Source organism: Pteropus alecto, unplaced genomic scaffold, assembly GCF_000325575.1.
Source record: "Pteropus alecto unplaced genomic scaffold, ASM32557v1 scaffold86, whole genome shotgun sequence".
NCBI classification, from domain to species: Eukaryota; Metazoa; Chordata; class Mammalia; order Chiroptera; family Pteropodidae; genus Pteropus; species Pteropus alecto.
Window position 1 is genome coordinate 11184732 of NW_006442109.1, and position 16443 is coordinate 11201174.

Consider the following 16443-nt stretch of genomic DNA (forward strand, 5'->3'; position numbering starts at 1 on the left):
TGTGCGTAATGCATGTGTGTGTGCAACGTGTATGTCTGTTTTTGTGTCTGTGTGTGTGTTTGGAAGTTAGCCTGGATTTCTCTAGGGCTTCTTATTTGTGCAGTCTTTCCCAAAGGCATCTGGAATATGAAAAGGAAAGTGGTAGTTTTCAAGCCAATTCAGGTGGGAATTGGGTGCCCAGAGCATGGCCTAGAAAGGTCAAGGGTAGAGTCCACAGACTCTAGAGAGTCGTGTCTTCTTGGTCCCACAGATGTCAGAGAGAGAGAGAGTCAGAGTGGGGTCCTCTAAAGTACAGGAGCTTGATTTCCCCATCTAAGGGTTAGACAGGAATACCCTACCTGTGTACAGAGCGGGGCAGAGCAGAGAAGAGATCTGGGAGACAAATAGAAGAACAGAGACCAAAGGCTTAGCAATGGAAAGCTGCAAGCTCAAAGAGCACTCACGACTCTCCTACAGTGTGGCATTAATTAGGGCCTTTGACTTTGGAACCAAAGATGAGGGTTTATGTAATGTCACTTTATCGAGGAGTCTGCCTGGATGACTTTATCTGTAGTGCAGGGAATTCAGCCAGTTCCCCATCTATCTCTTCATTCATCCCCATTATTCTGGTTTGATGGCAGTGGTCAAAGAATGCCAAAATGCAGGTCTAAGAAGAATAAATATGAAGATTTTGTTCTTAGCTTCTGTCCTCATGAATCATCACTGTTTCTGATCCTTGTTGCAGGAAACGACTCACAATCCAAGAGGCTCTCAGGCACCCCTGGATCACGGTAAGGGCATGGTGGTGAGTTCCAGTGACAGGTCTCTGCTCTGTCACCAGGGCTGGCTGGGGTGACCATATGCAGAGGGCCCATGGAAAGGCCTTTGCATGAAATACTGACCTTTGAGCACAACTGAAAGCTAGTGGGAGCTCCAAAAGGGTCTGGGGCTTGTTCAAATAGGTTTGTAGGTTTAAGTTTATATTTCATGTTGTTTAGGTGACTTAAGAAATGCAGCCCTCGCAAACCTCAGTTGAAACCTTTTCTCTTTGGTGCTGTCTTATAACGTGTTCCTTGTCAGACGACATGTCACCAGCACTTTCGAAGCAGAAATCAGGACTCTCCAATTGTAGAGACATCAATGACAATGAAAAACCTTGACTTTGTAACCAGGGCTCCTTCTTTCTGACTTTCGGGGCTGTGAGTAAAGGATGATACTCAAACCAGTCACCTAGCTTCCTCAGCCTCCTCCAGACTTCAGGGAATAGGGGTCTGAGATGAGAAGAAAGGCATCCATTCCCTTAGGGCAATTCCATCCCCTCTGGGGAGGGAGGAGACACAAAAGTGGCCCCTGCCTGACCTGCTTTGTAATTGCGCTTCTAGCTTCAGTTTTTTCAGAAGGTCTTGCGTCTGGTCACAATAAAGTGCTAATGAGAAGCCCTTTGGGAGAGTGGGAATCAGGAGATTGGGATTCTGGCCCCAGTTCTGTAGACTGACCAGATGTGCACTCCCAGGGACATCACCAGACCTCCCATTCATCTGAACTGTTAAATGAGAGGGCTGGCGAGGAAGATCTGGGGATGCAGAAGCTTGTGGAAGATGGAGAGTGGGTGGGGAGGGCTGGAACGCACCAGAGAAGGTCAGGTTCCTCCACTCTCCAAAGGATGGGGCAGGCCAAGGGCCCTCCAGGTTTGGGGTGGGCCCAGAGCACAAAGCTAGGCAGTCTCTCGGCCTGCCTCCCCGCTCAGCCTGCTGAGTGTTGCTGAGGCCCCAGGAGCTGACTGACCCCGAAGGAGAGAGGCTCCTCAGCCTCCCTCTGTCAGCCGTGGCCTGTGTGCTCCTGCCCTTGAGTGGATGCCTGCAGAGTTCTGCTGTAGCCTGCTTGTCTGTGTGAGCGCCCCTAAATGCTATGTGTGTGAAGACCCTTTAAAGGCCATGGACCACCCTACCCTGAAGTAAGTATTCAGGCAGGACCTCCATACTCCTTGACTTTGCTTATGGTTTGCGGGGATGCTCATCCCACCTTGGTCCTCCCCATGGCCTGCTGCTGCATGTAGTGAATGCCAAAGAGGCTGCTCGTGTGCCTTCCGCCTACACCTCAAACTGCCTTTTGGAGTAGACGTCAAATTAATTCTGGCTCTTCTATCTAAACACCCACCAGTCCAAAGGAGAAGTCAGAGCCCCGGAACAGCGGAAGACAGAGCCCACCCAGCTGAAGACCAAGCGCCTGAGAGAGTACACCCTCAAATGCCACTCAAGCATGCCCCCCAACAACACCTATGTCAACTTTGAGCGTTTTGCTCGTGTGGTAGAGGACGTGGCTTGGGTAGACCAGGGATGCTGTGTCCTAGCAGAGGCCCATGACACCATCCAGGATGATGTGGAGGCCCTGGTCTCCATATTCAATGAGAAGGAAGCTTGGTACCGAGAAGAGAGAGAAAGCATCCGGCACAACCTGTCCCAGCTCAGGTATGAGTTCCGCAAAGTGGAGTCCTTGAAGAAGCTCCTGAGAGAAGACATCCAGGCCACAGGGTCCAGCCTTGGAAGCATGACCAGGAAATTAGACCATCTGCAGATGCAGTATGAAGCTCTGAGGCAAGAACTCTCAGCAGACCTACAGTGGATCCAGGAACGGGTGGGCAGCTTCCAGCTGGAGAGTGGGAGCACAGATGGCCTGGGCTCCATGTTCCACTGGGATGCCAGTGAGTCCCTAGTGGAACTGCTCAACAGATTAGGCAGCAAGGAAGTCTTGGCCAGCTTGAAGCTCTGAGCACCAGAATCTAGTCAGTAATGCATCCTGGGTGGCTTGCAGAAGCATGTTTCCAATTGCCCTGGTGGGCATTGGCTAGAATTATCCTGCAGGGATGTGTGTTTGTAGCATAGCTCCACCCTCCTTGACAGAATCCAGAATCATGGAGGCTCTGGGTAGTTATTCATTTTGCACCTCCTCTCACCAACCCAGTTTTCTGGGAGTGGGCTGGCAGGGCAGCCAAGCTTTTTAAACAATTAAGAATGAATACCCTTCAACGTATCCTTCTCCAGAGGATGGAAGGCGAGCCCCTGGGGAGATGTTTGATAACTTATTTGTAATAATGGATATGTACACACCTCACTTCCTGCCTATATGCCTTATGAATTGTAGATCTTGGGTAATATCTGAGTTAAGTAGGGATAACACTAAGTTAGCTCGGTGATTTCCTGCTGCAAAAGGAGGGATTTAAAATGCATAGAGAAAATATTACTTTTCATTTGCATTGACATCACTTACCAAACACTTCTGTCTTTGATCCTTAAAAGAACTCTGTGAGACAGGAAGGTGGATGGTATTACTATTGTTGTTAGTATTATTTTATGTAACCGATGAGGAAATTGACTCAAAGAGAAAATGGCTTACTCAGGGTCATTTATAGCTAGTTGATACAGATGAAACAGAAACTCAGGATGCCTGACTCTAAGATGAGGTATATGGAGAGAAATTGTGAGGCTTTGCTATAAATATCCACCATGATACTAAAGTTCGGATCTCAGAGGTAAAGTAAGCAACTTCATGTATTCTGCCAGGTAAAGGTGGATTGCGTCATAATGTCACATGACTGTCCCCAGCAGTGTGCCCTAGCAGGTGCAGTTCATTGTTCCTCTCCAGCCCTATTCCTGTCTGAAGATCAGCCTGCAGAGCAGGAGCGAAGGGGCAGCATCTCACCCTTTCCAGCTTTCCCCACTCTGGCTAAGGGCCCCAACCTTGTGCTGGGAATGAAGACCAAAAGAGACTCAACAAACAGGTTATTTTTCTTATGCACTTAGGGCACTAGGCCCTGAAAAGTCTGAGACAATCTATGGGAGTTTTTGAAGAAGGTGGACATTAAGACTGGGAAGCACAAGGCTCAGTGGTCCTTTCTTGACCCGAGCTTCGGGAGAACTGTGTCAAGAACTGTGATCTCACCACCCTTTTCCTGGAACGGGGACCAGTCAGTGAGCTCACATAGACAGAGCATGGAGTGTGGCCCCGGCGCTGTGCTAGAAGCTTGAGATGGGGGAACAGATGTGTAGGTTCAAAGTGTCTTCACAGACTCACAAAACACCCTTGTCAGATAGGTGGGGTAAACGTTATTCTCAATGTGGAGATGAGGAAACAGAGAGGATGTGATTTGCCCAAGGTCATAATACTGGCAAAAGTGGAGGTCTCCTGATGATAAGTCTGTTCTTTCTGCTTCCGCTAACAGGCGTTTTTTACTCTCTGCTTCTGGGGCAAGTTATACCCATATTCATCCACCCATCCATTCGCAAATAATTTCTGAGCACCTACCAACTGCCAGGCGCTTGACTTGGCACTGGGGATACACAGTTGAGTGAAGACAGGCATATTTCCTTCTTTAATGGAGTTTGCAGTCCAGTGAAGGATTCCAACATTAATCAAGAACATTCTAGAAATGTAGAACTGCAGCTGGGGGGTTTGATCTAGTCAGGGAAGGTTTGAAGTGGTTACGCTGGAGCTGAGATCAAGAAGCAACCCAGGGAGAAAGAATTGTTCCCAGCTGCCATGCCAGGCTCTATGATGGGAGGGGGAGGGGGAGGCTGAAATTGCAGAGACAGAAAGAAAGCTGGAGAGGGGAGAATAAGAATATTATGGTGTAGATGCAGCTGGAGAGGAGGCAGGATCAGCAGGGCTTTGCCATATTAAAGAACTCTGCCTCTATCCCAAGAGTCATGGGGAGCCATAATAGGTGTCGGGCTATACAACAGTCCGATATATGCTGAGGGGGATATGGCCAGTGAGCAGCACAGATGGGAAGTAGTTTAGGATGAGACATGAGATTCCATGAAACCATTTCTTCAAAATCCTACCTCCTTTTCTATTAGCATGCTAGATCATTTCAAATATAATATATATTATTAATTTTTTTCATCAACTATAAGAAACCGTATTTTTCTCTAATATAAGAAGAACCGTTATTTTATGTACCAAAAATAAGAAAGATAAAATGCCCAAGATGGGAAATCCAATAGGAGACTCCCCCACATACAAAGTTGAGACACCCTCACTGAGAGGGTAAATGAGAAATAAAGCCACTCTGAGAAAAGGAAAGCAAGGGAGTATGTATGTCCTAACCTTGACACTAGGTCATAGAATGAAAAATCCTCCTCTGAGAACAGGAGCCCCATGTTGGTGGTCCTCATACAGGTTTGCTTTCTGAACTTCACAATCAGTGTGACCCAAAAGAACCTCAAGCAGAGAATCTAATGTCAAACAGTCTGAGGCTGGGAGGCCCCTGATGGCTGGCAGAAGCAGCGTGATCATCTCTCAGAACATCTACCTTTGCTTCAGGCCAATAGTGATGATATGATGCCATTGACTGGAAGAAAAGTCTTGATATCAGAGAGCCAAAAAATGTGCATCTTGGAATCAACAGAAGATGGCCCAGCTGTTTCCTACTCCCTGCTTGGAAGAATTGGTACATATGGTCCATCTACAATCTCTCCAAGAACTTACCTGCCCTATCATGGGGCGTGATGTACTCATTTGGCATAAGACACTACAAATATCAAAGGTCTCTTTGGCCATGCTAACAGACCTTGAATACAGCCAGGTTTCCTAAGGAAAGGAAGCTCCTAAATGAACAACTCAAGAGAAACTTTCTTGTGAAGATAGAAATAAAATGCAATAAAGGAGTTAGATGTTGATGGTTTGAATCAGGGAGACCTGGAAGAAGGAGGGAGAAGTGGCTATTTTAGAATCGTGGCATCAGGCATACACTGTGCTGGGAGGTCCTCAGCAGTGAACCACTGAACACCCTCATTTTATAGCATTTTCCAGGACAGGATTTTTCTTAAGTTATCCATCTAGTCAGAACCACAAGAGGTTTTTCTCACAGTAGTGGAATCATCTTCTCTGTGTTTGTGTCCAGTCCTTGTTATTGATAAACAAATCCTTTTCTCTACTAAGAGTTTCCAAAGACAAATCGAAGAGAACTGAGAAATGCTCCCAAGTCTTTCAGGGAAATTAAAGAGGACTGTGACCTTACTCTGTCACCTGGCCAGTCCAACTCCCATCACCCTTTGGCATCCAAACCTGATGCTGACGGGAGCTCAGGGAGGCCTGTGGAGAGCCCAGCCAGAGGGCCTGCTGAATTCCTCTGCACATGCCCACCACTGGCATCTTAACAGGGGGCTCAAGGGCAGGGTGAGACTGATGCTCCTGGGTGTCCATGGCACTGGTACCTAGTGGGTGGAAGGCCTAGGGGACATGCTCTGTGGGCAGGCTCATCTGCCATCAGATTTTTCACTTACCAGGCCGTGAATGAAAGGTTGGCCTCTGTGCTCTGTGCAAACACGAATCTTAACTGTTGGGAAGGGAAGGGTGAGTGTGTGACAGCTTCCTGAATAACGGTTCCTAAGGAAGCTGTGAAAGCTTCCTGGGGAAGGCGGCAGCCTGTCCCTGCTCTGAAGCAGATGCACATGGCACACGATTACTCTACTCTGCTTTGGGAAGGGTGGAGGTGGCACGGTAACTGGTGGGGTAGAGTAATAATGGCAGAAGAAGCCGGAGTCTCCTCCATGCAGCCCCACTCTGCACCGGTGCACCATCCACCCTCCCCTACAGGTGATTATGAACATGGTGGCTTCCAACCTCACTCCATCACTGGGTGCAGTCGGCCCATGTGGGAGGTGGCTGCATGCCCAGATACCATCCCCACTGTTGGCCTCTGTAAATGTCTGTGGAACCGAATGGCCTTTTCTCCTTTGTCTGTGAAACTTGGCCTGTGGAGAAGGCTCTGCCCTGAGAGGAGACCCAGCAGTAGGCCTATTTGAGGAGCAGAAGGGGCCAGTTCAGTCGAACAAACACTGATTGTTCTCTGGCTCTGGAGGAAAGTGACAGATAAGGGCAAGACAACCCCTAAATAAAAGATGCAGTGTCTGGGACAGATGGGGACCCGACCAACTGAAAGATGGGAATGGCTATGATGAGCGATCAAACAGAGGTACCTAATAGTCCAGAAAGACAGGAGAAAGATGAATTTGGATTGAGAAAGGGTAAGAGGGATGGCAGAGGGCAGAAGCATTCTCAGAGAAGGTCTTCCCTCCTAAATCCCCCCCCCCAAATGTAGCCTTGCGGAGAAGGTGCCAAGTAGAATTTGGAGGGATGGGGATAGGGCCAGATTGGGGTCAGGAACCTGGACTGTTAAATGGAAATTAAAGAGAAGGAGATTATAGAGATTAAAAAAGGGAGAGTTTTTGTTTTTAACTTTTTGTTATTGGAAATGTTAAAAACTTACACAAAAGTATGGAGAATTGTATAGTGAATTCCATGTACCTATTACCCAGTTTCAACCGTGAGCAAGTTATGGCCAGTCCTCTCTTATTCATCTCTACCGCTATTTTTTCTGGAGTATTTTAAAGGAAACTTCAGACATATTTAATTCATAAATTCTTCAGCATGAATCTCTGATAAGGACTTTCTTTTTAATACTACCACTGTGCCATTATCACACCTCACAAAATCGAGAATAATTCCTTAATATCATCTGAGTACAAAGTTCATACTCACAACCCCACTTTTCTCAAGGATGTCCTGCTATAGTTGGTTTGTTCAAATCAGGATCCAAACACAGTCCACACATGGCATTTGGTTGTTATGTCTTCTGCAACAGCACAGAAGGGAGAGCTTTGAAGCTTTTCCTGGGGATGAAAAATTGCTCAGAAAACTGAAGGTCCCAGAGTGAGGATTAAAAGTGAGAGTGTATCCATGCCAAGACCTAACTCAGAAAAGGGAGCCAAGGTGAGGCAAGAAAAAGGACGTTCCTACCTCTTTCCATTGGCTTGTTTGTTGTAGGGACAACCTTCAGGGACACATCCTTCCTACAGCTCTCCCCACCCATTTATAAGGAGGCGGAGACTCAGGCACCTGTAAGCCTCACGTGCTCCTTTCAGGCTGTAGGTAAAGCCAGCAGGGCCCAGGCTCTAGCCAACGAAATAGCCAGCAAAAGGGAGAGGTGGAGGCATCACCTATATTAAGGGAGATTGGGGAGGAGGAGGGCCAGAGTGACAGACCTGGGCAGGAGAGAGAAACGGGTACTCAGGTGTCCCTGGCTTTCTGTGGAGGGTGGGGTTGGAGAAATGGCACAGATGGAGGTTTGAAAAGTTCAATTTGTTTGCAGTTTCTAGAGGAGGCCTGGTATTTAGAGAAAACCTTCTCGAGTGCCTCTTCAGAAAAGCCGGGTTCCTTTTTTATGCCTGGGAAGGTGGCTGCCGCTTCATCTCCCTGCTCTGTGGATGTGGGTGCTGACCTAGCACACCCCGCTGGGCTTGTTCAAGGCATTTGCATCTGCAAAACAAAACCTGACTTCAGCCACAGCATTCTGTCTTCTTCCTCCCTTCCCGACATTCTTCTGAGACACCAAACATGCTCCTAGGAGCCTGGTCAGAATTGCCCAGACTCTCTGGTGTCTCTGAAGGACCACAGGCTGGAAGGTGGACACTGTTTGTTTGCATAGAGGTGGGGGCGAGGTCAGTAGAAGGCATAACATAGCTCCATCTCCCTCTCACACTCCCAATTTAATTAAAAATGTTAGTGCCACATTTATTCTGGGAACAGATTTAACTACAGAATTTACACCTCTCTGACTTTCAAGGCTTAGATGAGAATGTCAGCATTTGGTGAGTCCTCTTAGCAACAAAGGAGGCCCATTGATTGAGAAAGGCCAGCCTGACAGATTTATAGCCTGGGTGGCCTCCTTCTCAAAGTTGGTGCTGCTTTGTGTTACTTATAGACAGGGCCCTAGAAGTAATTGCATTACCTCCCATGAATGGCCTCTGGGAGTGGTTCCACCTTATATTTTAGTTGGGCCCCTCCACTCAGTGCCTGGCACTGCTGGACCAGTTGGAAGGTGGGATTCTCATTAACAGACTCCCCTAACTTGCATGTTGACCTTCCAGCCACAGGGTTTAGGCATCTTTCTCTTGGCAAGGGTGCCAATCAGTAAGTGGGTAAAAAGAAGTCCCTTTCCTCCCAGTGGCTACCGATCCTGCCTCATCAAATTCTCCAAGTGAGCTGCAATTGCCCCCATGCAAGAGTTAGGCTCAAAGGTGAATTTTAGACATTAATGAAGTTAGAGGTAGAGATGTTCTGTGGGAGACACTAGTTGCTGGGAGGTACAAGGGAAGGGGACTAACAAAAACCAAATAAATGCGGAGTAAAATGTCAATGGCATGCTGTGAAGAAGTAGGGCACAGGCACAGTGAGTTGTATGGGGCAGTTGAGGTGCTGTTTTACATAGGATGGTCAAGGTCTCTCTGAGGAGGTAACATTTAAGCAAAGACCTGAACAAAGTGACAAAGTGAATATATGAAGGAGCAAGGGCAAAGCCCCTGACACCTTGTGTTCCTAGACCGGCAAGCAGACCAGTGTGACAGGAGCCACAGCGACAGGAAGGAGAGAGGGAGGAAATCAGGTTGGAGAAGGACCCAGATGATACAGGCCTTGGGGTTCTCGGAGAGCTTGTTGGGTTCGTTCAAGAGTGCCAGGAAGCTGCTGGAAGGCTTCGATGCCAGTGACGGGCAGGCTCTGCCTGCTTTTGCATCTCCCTTCTGGGCGAGACCTAGACCCAGGGCTGAGCTTGCAGGTGTGGCAGAGGAGGTGAGAAGCAATTACAGACAGAGCTGGGAGAGCTTGGTCTGTGGTCTTCTCAGCACCCTCATACTTTTTTCTTCTCTTCCTTCTCTGCCTTCCCCTCCCCTCTTTCTCCCCACACTCTTTGGCCCAAACCACTGTGTTCCAGTTTGGGACAATGAATCACTCCTGGCTTTCTCATCTTCCCTCTGTGTCAAGGTTGTATGCATTCTCCTCCCTGCTCCCTGACCCCCACAGAACTCAGCTGACTCCCAGACAGAGCTGTCCTCACATCACAGGGTCATGGCTGCTGATCCAGGTGACTGGCCTCTCTGGCAGGAGTGAGCAGGTCCCTAGTCCTAGGATTTCATTCCAGTTTGTCTCTTCGGCGGCTCAGGGAAACAATTTGACCATACAACTATTAAGCACCCACTGTTGTCTGCTCAGGGTGGGGAGGAGGTGGGACAGGGGACATTGACAAACACATGAAGAAAATTCTCTCTGTGCCCTCCAGTTGTTTTCCATTAGTGGGACAACGCCACTGTAGAGCTGACCAAAATAAGTGATATATGTAATAAGGGAGCTCACATGTGTCTCGGTCACGTTGGGGAAAGAGATGTGTCTTGGACGTTGTCTTGGAGGAAGTCACATTCGAATTGGGCTTTGAAACGCACAGAGGCCTTCCAGAAGGATGGGGGTTGGGTGGACATGGAAAGGACCCCCCGGGGGAATGTTGTCAGTCCAGAGCAGTGCGGGCCAGCAATATGCACTGGCTTCCCCTGGTGCCTAGTGCCATGATGAAAAATAAATAAGAATGGAGATGTGGTTAAGAGACAAGACCAACACTCAGGAACCAATGAGCTACCTCATTTATCAGTCATTATGGTGCCAAATGAGGCGGTGCTACAAAGAGGCTGTCAGAGGAGAAAGAGAGAATTAGAGCTGGATGGATAGTTTATTTTCTTGAGGTCATGGAGTTCTTTGAGGATCAATGAGCACTATCTCCTCAGGAGAAATGTGTATCTGTACCCACACACTAAAGTTTTGTTTATTCACATCTCATAAACTTACAATTTAAAAGCATACAATTCAGTGAGTTTTAGTGTATTCGCCAGATTGTGCAGCAATCATCACTGTCTGATTTCGGGACATTTCATCACCCCCAAAAGAAACTTTATATGTTTTAGGAGTCATTCCGCATCCTCCCCTCTCTCCACCCCCTGGCAACCACTAATCTCTTTTCTGTCTCAGCGCATTGACCCATTCTGGACATTTTATGTAAATAGACCCGTACAATAAGTGGCTTTTCATGTCTGCTTTTTGTCACTTAACATGTTTTCGAGGTTCATCTATGATGTGGCATGTATCAGTACTTCATTCCTTTTTATAAATAATATTCCATTGCGTGGATATACCACATTTTGTTTATCCATTTATCAGTTAATATACATTTCAGTTGTTTCCACACAGGAATAATGCTGCTCTGAACATCAATGTTCAAGTTTACACACTAAAACTCACAAACCATTTCAGGAGGTCCAATAGAATCCCTGAAACTCAACTCTTGGGCTCAGAAAACTGTTTTACAAAAGGGAGGTAATTCAAGAGAGAATGGGCTCATCCCTCCGTTTTTTTATATATCAGTTATACCTCAATAAAGCTATTTTTTAAATAAAATAAAATTTTAAAAGAGAGAATGGAGAAGGCACTGAGCACCTCTAGGTTAAGCAGTTTACATATCCTCATTAATTTTATTCTAAACGACCCTGTAACACAATGTTACTTATTATCCCCATATGACAGATGAGAAAACTGAGGCTCAGAGAAGCCATGCCAGGCTTCTTGGGGAAGTCAGGTTCTAAACTGAGACTTGACTGCCAGGTCATGAAAGGCAACAATACATCCTGTCTCCTCTCGACTCCCATCAAAGCCCCTATTTCCTTCCATTTGTTTTTGAATGGAGTGACGATGTCCTGTATGACAACAAGGCATCCATTTTTCTGGGCCCATTTGCCCAGTACACAGTGGGTATCCTAGGCTGCCGTACATCGCCCCTTCCCCACAGTGATCCGTGATTGAAAGCCCTGCCACCTGCTCTTTCTCCAGCCCAGCTGGCTCGTGCGTGTCTGACTATGGTAATAATAGCTCAGGGCACCAAGGACATTTCCTGAACAGCCGAGGTATCTAGAAACGTCGCCCTCAGCGTGACGTCTCTCTGCATGCCCTGCCCAGGGTCAGGCTAAGAACAGCGTGTGGTCGGGGGTTCTGTGGAGAGGGGGTGGCCATCCTCCGAAGCCCAGTGTCAGCTGCCATACTCTGCTTTGTCTCCCAGCCGGTAGACAACCAGCAAGCCCTGGTGCGCAGGGAGTCCGTGGTCAACCTGGAGAACTTCAAGAAGCAGTATGTCCGCAGGCGGTGGAAGGTATGTCAGGGCTGTAGAGGGCCCAGGTGGTTCCTGGATCCCTCCAGGTCTCTGTATACATTCTCACCTGGCCATTTCTTTTCTCTCCCTCCCTCAGCTCTCTTTCAGCATCGTCTCCTTGTGTAACCACCTTACCCGCTCCCTGATGAAGAAGGTGCACCTGAGGCCAGATGAGAACCTGGTGGGTAAATGCCGTGCCCTCTTCTGGGGTAGAATTCTGTATTGGCCTGGAACTCAGGGATGAGGAGGAATAGATGGGTCTTAACTGTTTCCAGCCAGTTCTGCTGGTCCTGTCCTCCTTTGCACTGTGTGATTACTGGAGGCCTCGTGTTCAGGGGGACACTGGGGTGGTGCCAGAAGCTTCTGGAAGACATTAAATCCTCTCCTGGTGGATCTTCAAAAGGGACTGCTGCTGTCGTTCCACTGCCCCAGCCTTTCTCTGAGGACTGGTAGCCTGCTGGCAATCTAAAATTTATTCCTGGCAATCCAAAGATCTGTAGAATGGGATCTTTATATTCATGTTCCAATTGTTCTATTTGTTTTGCTTTAGATTAACATTAATGATAATAATAATTAAATGATAGCTCATATTGGATTAGCTTCTTACTGTTTTGTATACATTTAAATTGAGGGACTTATAATATATTGGTCAAGAGTGTGGTCTCTGGAGCCAGACATCCAGGATTCACATTTGCCACCTACCAGCTGTGTGACTTTGATGAAATTACTTAACCTCTCTGCACCAAAATGTTATCATTTGTTGATGAGATTATAGGGTAGTTGTGTGAATTAAATGATGACATTTTCTTAAAACTTCGTATTATAAGTACTCAATACATATTATCAGTTATTATTCTTGCTGTAGACTTTCAAATGCAGTGCCAGTGTCAAGGATGGCACAGGTCAGGTCATAATGTGACTCCTGCTCAGGAAGGGGTAGAAGGCAGCTACCTGAGACAGATGGGCAGTCAGCCCTGTGGATCCTCAGGACACACAGCACTCAGGCTACATCCCAGGACCTGGCACAGGCCCTGCAATCCTCCCCCCGCCCCACATCCTGGGGACCTCTTTCTTCAGCCTGAGCTCTTGTTGATTCTAAGTCTTGCCCAGGACTTGAGGGTTTATGGCTCCTGGGGCCCGAAGCAGCTGTGTGGGTATAGCCAAGCCATGTGTCTTCTCTGGCCACTTTCCTCATCTGCTATAAAAGGGGACTGGTTTCTCTCCCTGTGAAAATTCCCATTAATGACAGATAGACTTTCCCCAGCTTACTTTTTTATTGTTTGGCTCTGATGCATGTTAAAAAGTTGCTATTCAGCAGAGCTTGAGTTATTTTTATTGTTGTATCTGGGCTTAGTCCAGGATGTATTTAGCTAAAGTTGATCTTGACCTTGTATTTCCAGGTGGCTTAGGCCAAGGGAAGGAGAGAAGGCCCTGGGAAGGCACATGGCAGATATCAGGCATGCCTTTCAGCTGAGTTGCCCTGATACAGTCAGTACAGGCCATGAGGAAAGAGGACCAGAAAGTATTGAAAAGACTATAAATTTCTATCCTAATTTTTGTCCTTGTGCAAACATTAAAAAATAGTCCTCTTTTTACTTAGATACTCAGCACCATCAGCTCAATGGTTCACCCTACAAGTGGGAAAGGATTGGGTCGCAGACATCTATTATAAAGTTTTCCCAAGAGGACTGCCCTTAAAAAAAAAAAAAAAAGTCCTTTTGTTTAGGAAACATTAAAATCGAATATCTTACACAGATTTTTATGACTTGCTTAAGGTTTTCAGAATTAGTACTTCTTTTAATAATTTTAATAATTTGATGAGATCAATGTGGCCTGAATGAAAAAGGCACTATGACCTCCAGGGTGACTGCTTCAGCTCTGGTCTAGCCATGGATTGTACTTTACTCTTTTTCTCTGTCGTGAAAATGGAGCACAGAAGCCATTTCTCTGGAAAAACTGCATGGCAAGTCTTGCTCAAGATGCAGCCTTAGCCAGTCAAAGAAGAGGGGCTGTGGAATGGGGGCTGTTAGAGCTTGGGGAGGTCCTGGTGGCTCCCCTACACCCCTGCTCTCTAGTCTGAGTTCAGGAGACCCATCAGCCCACAGACCACATATCAGAGTGATCTTGATTATGTGGCAGCCACCAGATGTAATTTTCATTATTGTTACAATTTGGCTTCTTCCAGTGCCTGGTTTGGCCTACCCGTTTTCCTTTCTCCTGGAAAGGAGGCCTCAAAGCAATTAGTGTGGCCTCACTTCAGGTCCCTCCCCATGCCCACCTCGTCCACGCACAGTCTCTGGACAAAACAACAGCTTTCCCCTCAACATCCACCTTCCTGGCTTGCAGGCCCCTGGCCCAGGTATCCCAGGCCAGGTTGCCCAGCACGACCGCATTCCCGGCATCGCATAACCCTCTTGCCCTGGGTCTCATTTTTTAAATTTTTTTTCCCCCAGAGGAATTGTGAGAGTGACACAGAAGAGGACATCGCCAAGAGGAAAGCCCTCCACCCCCGGAGGAGGAGCAGTACCTCCTAAGTGGCCTAGCTCTCAGTGGCCACCAGGGAGGCCCAAGCCTAGCAGGCCTCCCTTCTGTGCAGACTTTTGGTTCGCTCGTCACCAGCACCCAGGCATTTTGCATTTCTGAACATTTTGCAAGAAAGATGGACCTACAGGATTCAGAAGAGTTCGCAGGGGAGCCTGGAGACCCTGGGAGATATGGTTGTTTCTTATGGAGGAGGCACCAGCATTCCTGAAGCTCTTATTCTCCATAAAAACAGGCTCTTACCTGTCTGCCAACCACAGAACTCCTGGGGTACGATGTAGACTTAAGAAAGCAACGTAAATGAGCATCATCATGATGAGTGAAGGTCAGACTTAGGCAGATTTCCTCACAGGATGAGGGCGTTCAGAAGCAGCTTGGTTGAAAATTACACCAGGAGGACAGAGGCCTCCCTCAAGGGAACAAGACAAGTGAGCGGAATGAATCTTGGGGTACAAGGGGCCAACCTGTCTCCCCTCAGAACCCACATGGAGTCAGCATATCAAGCTGACCAACGAATCAGACATTCTAAAGTAGCCCATTGTCAGCCCACTATATTGTAATTTTTTTCATTTTTATTAAACTTCTGGTTTATCTGATACCTGGCTTCTTTTAGGGTTATCGACATCTGATTTTCTTTAGAGAGCACCCAGCGTTGGTATTTCAGAAGGTCATTCGGGACCATCTTCTCTGGACTGCAAGACACTTGCCTTCTCCATTCTTTGCTAAAGGTTTACAGCCCAAGAAAATCAGCCTAGATATGGCATATAATGCCTGTGTTCCTTCTACCACTATTACCATCACCCCTGCTGGTATGGGCTGAGTTGTGTCTCCTAACCCAGTGGTTCCCAGCCTTTTTGGCACCAGGGACCAGTGCTCCTATGAAAATCTAATGCCTAATGATCTGTATTGGAGCTGAGGCGGTGATGCTAGCGCTGGTGAGTGGCTGCAAATACAGATGAAGCTTTGCTAGCTTGCCTGCCTCTTACCTCCTGCTATGTGGCCCAGTTCTTAATAGGCCACAGACCAGTATAGGCCCATGGCCCAGGGATTGGGGACCCCTATCCAAACCCCTAGAATTTATCCTCCAGTACCACAGAGTATGACTAGATTTGGAGATAGGGTCTTTAAAGAGGTAATCGAGTTGAAATGAGGTCATTGGGACGGGCCCTAAATATGACTGGTGTTGTTATAAGAAGAGATTAGGACACAGAAGAAAGACCATGTGAAGACACAGAAAGAAGACAGCCATCTACAAACCAGGGAGGGAGGCCTCAAGAAGAAGGCGGCCCTGCTAATACCTCCATCTCCGACTTCTGGTCTCCAGAACTGTGAGAAAATAAATTTCTATTGTTTAAGCCACCAGCCTGTTCTACTTTGTTAAGGCAGCCCTAGAAAACTAATATACCTGTCAACTATAACCAAAATAGGGGGCTTTTTAAAGATGTGGATGGAGAAGGGCAAAGAAAGACCCACGGGGAGAAAGGAAAGGAAGAAGAGATGGATTACCTGGCCCCTTAAGTGAATATGGTAAGGGAACCTTAACAACACAGAAATTGGGGCCCTGTTTTCCAACTAAAAGAATGGTGTTGCTGACCAGAAACCCAAGTGAAGCCCTGGGAAGCCAAAAAGGAAAAGGGTCAGGGTGAGGCCCCGAGACTTGAAAAAGTATGTGGGAAGAGGTGGGAAAAAGACGAAAGTTTTGGAAGGTTAGTGGCGAAAAGTGAGCCAGGAAGAAGAGAGGGAGAAAAAGCGAAAGGGCAGAAAGGAAAGGGACTGGGGGAAAACGGGGTGGGTGGGGGGCATCCTTTTCCTTTGTCAGCAGCAGGCTTTAAGCGCGTCCTGTGAGAGAGCAGGCCAAGTTGTCTTCATTCAAGCTGATGGATGCAGAGCAAAAGGGC

At 47.3% G+C, this 16443-nt stretch overlaps 1 protein-coding gene across 6 annotated transcripts in view; it reads left to right on the forward strand.

Moving 5' to 3' along the window:
* The window catches only part of DAPK2 (death associated protein kinase 2), a 101917-nt gene extending 86013 nt beyond the window's left edge, over positions 1–15904 (forward strand). For 3 of the 6 annotated variants that reach the window (XM_025038891.1, XM_025038892.1, XM_025038893.1), the window contains exons 9-10: positions 725–770; positions 2140–2748. In XM_025038891.1, coding sequence (XP_024894659.1) covers positions 725–770; positions 2140–2748 — 655 coding nt within the window. Of the gene's footprint in view, positions 1–724; positions 771–2139; positions 5646–11914; positions 12005–12101; positions 12186–14457 lie in introns of those variants that run through there. The other 3 variants (XM_006920276.3, XM_015596146.2, XM_025038890.1) reach the window with 3 other exon arrangements.
* Positions 15905–16443: the final 539 nt, after the last annotated feature.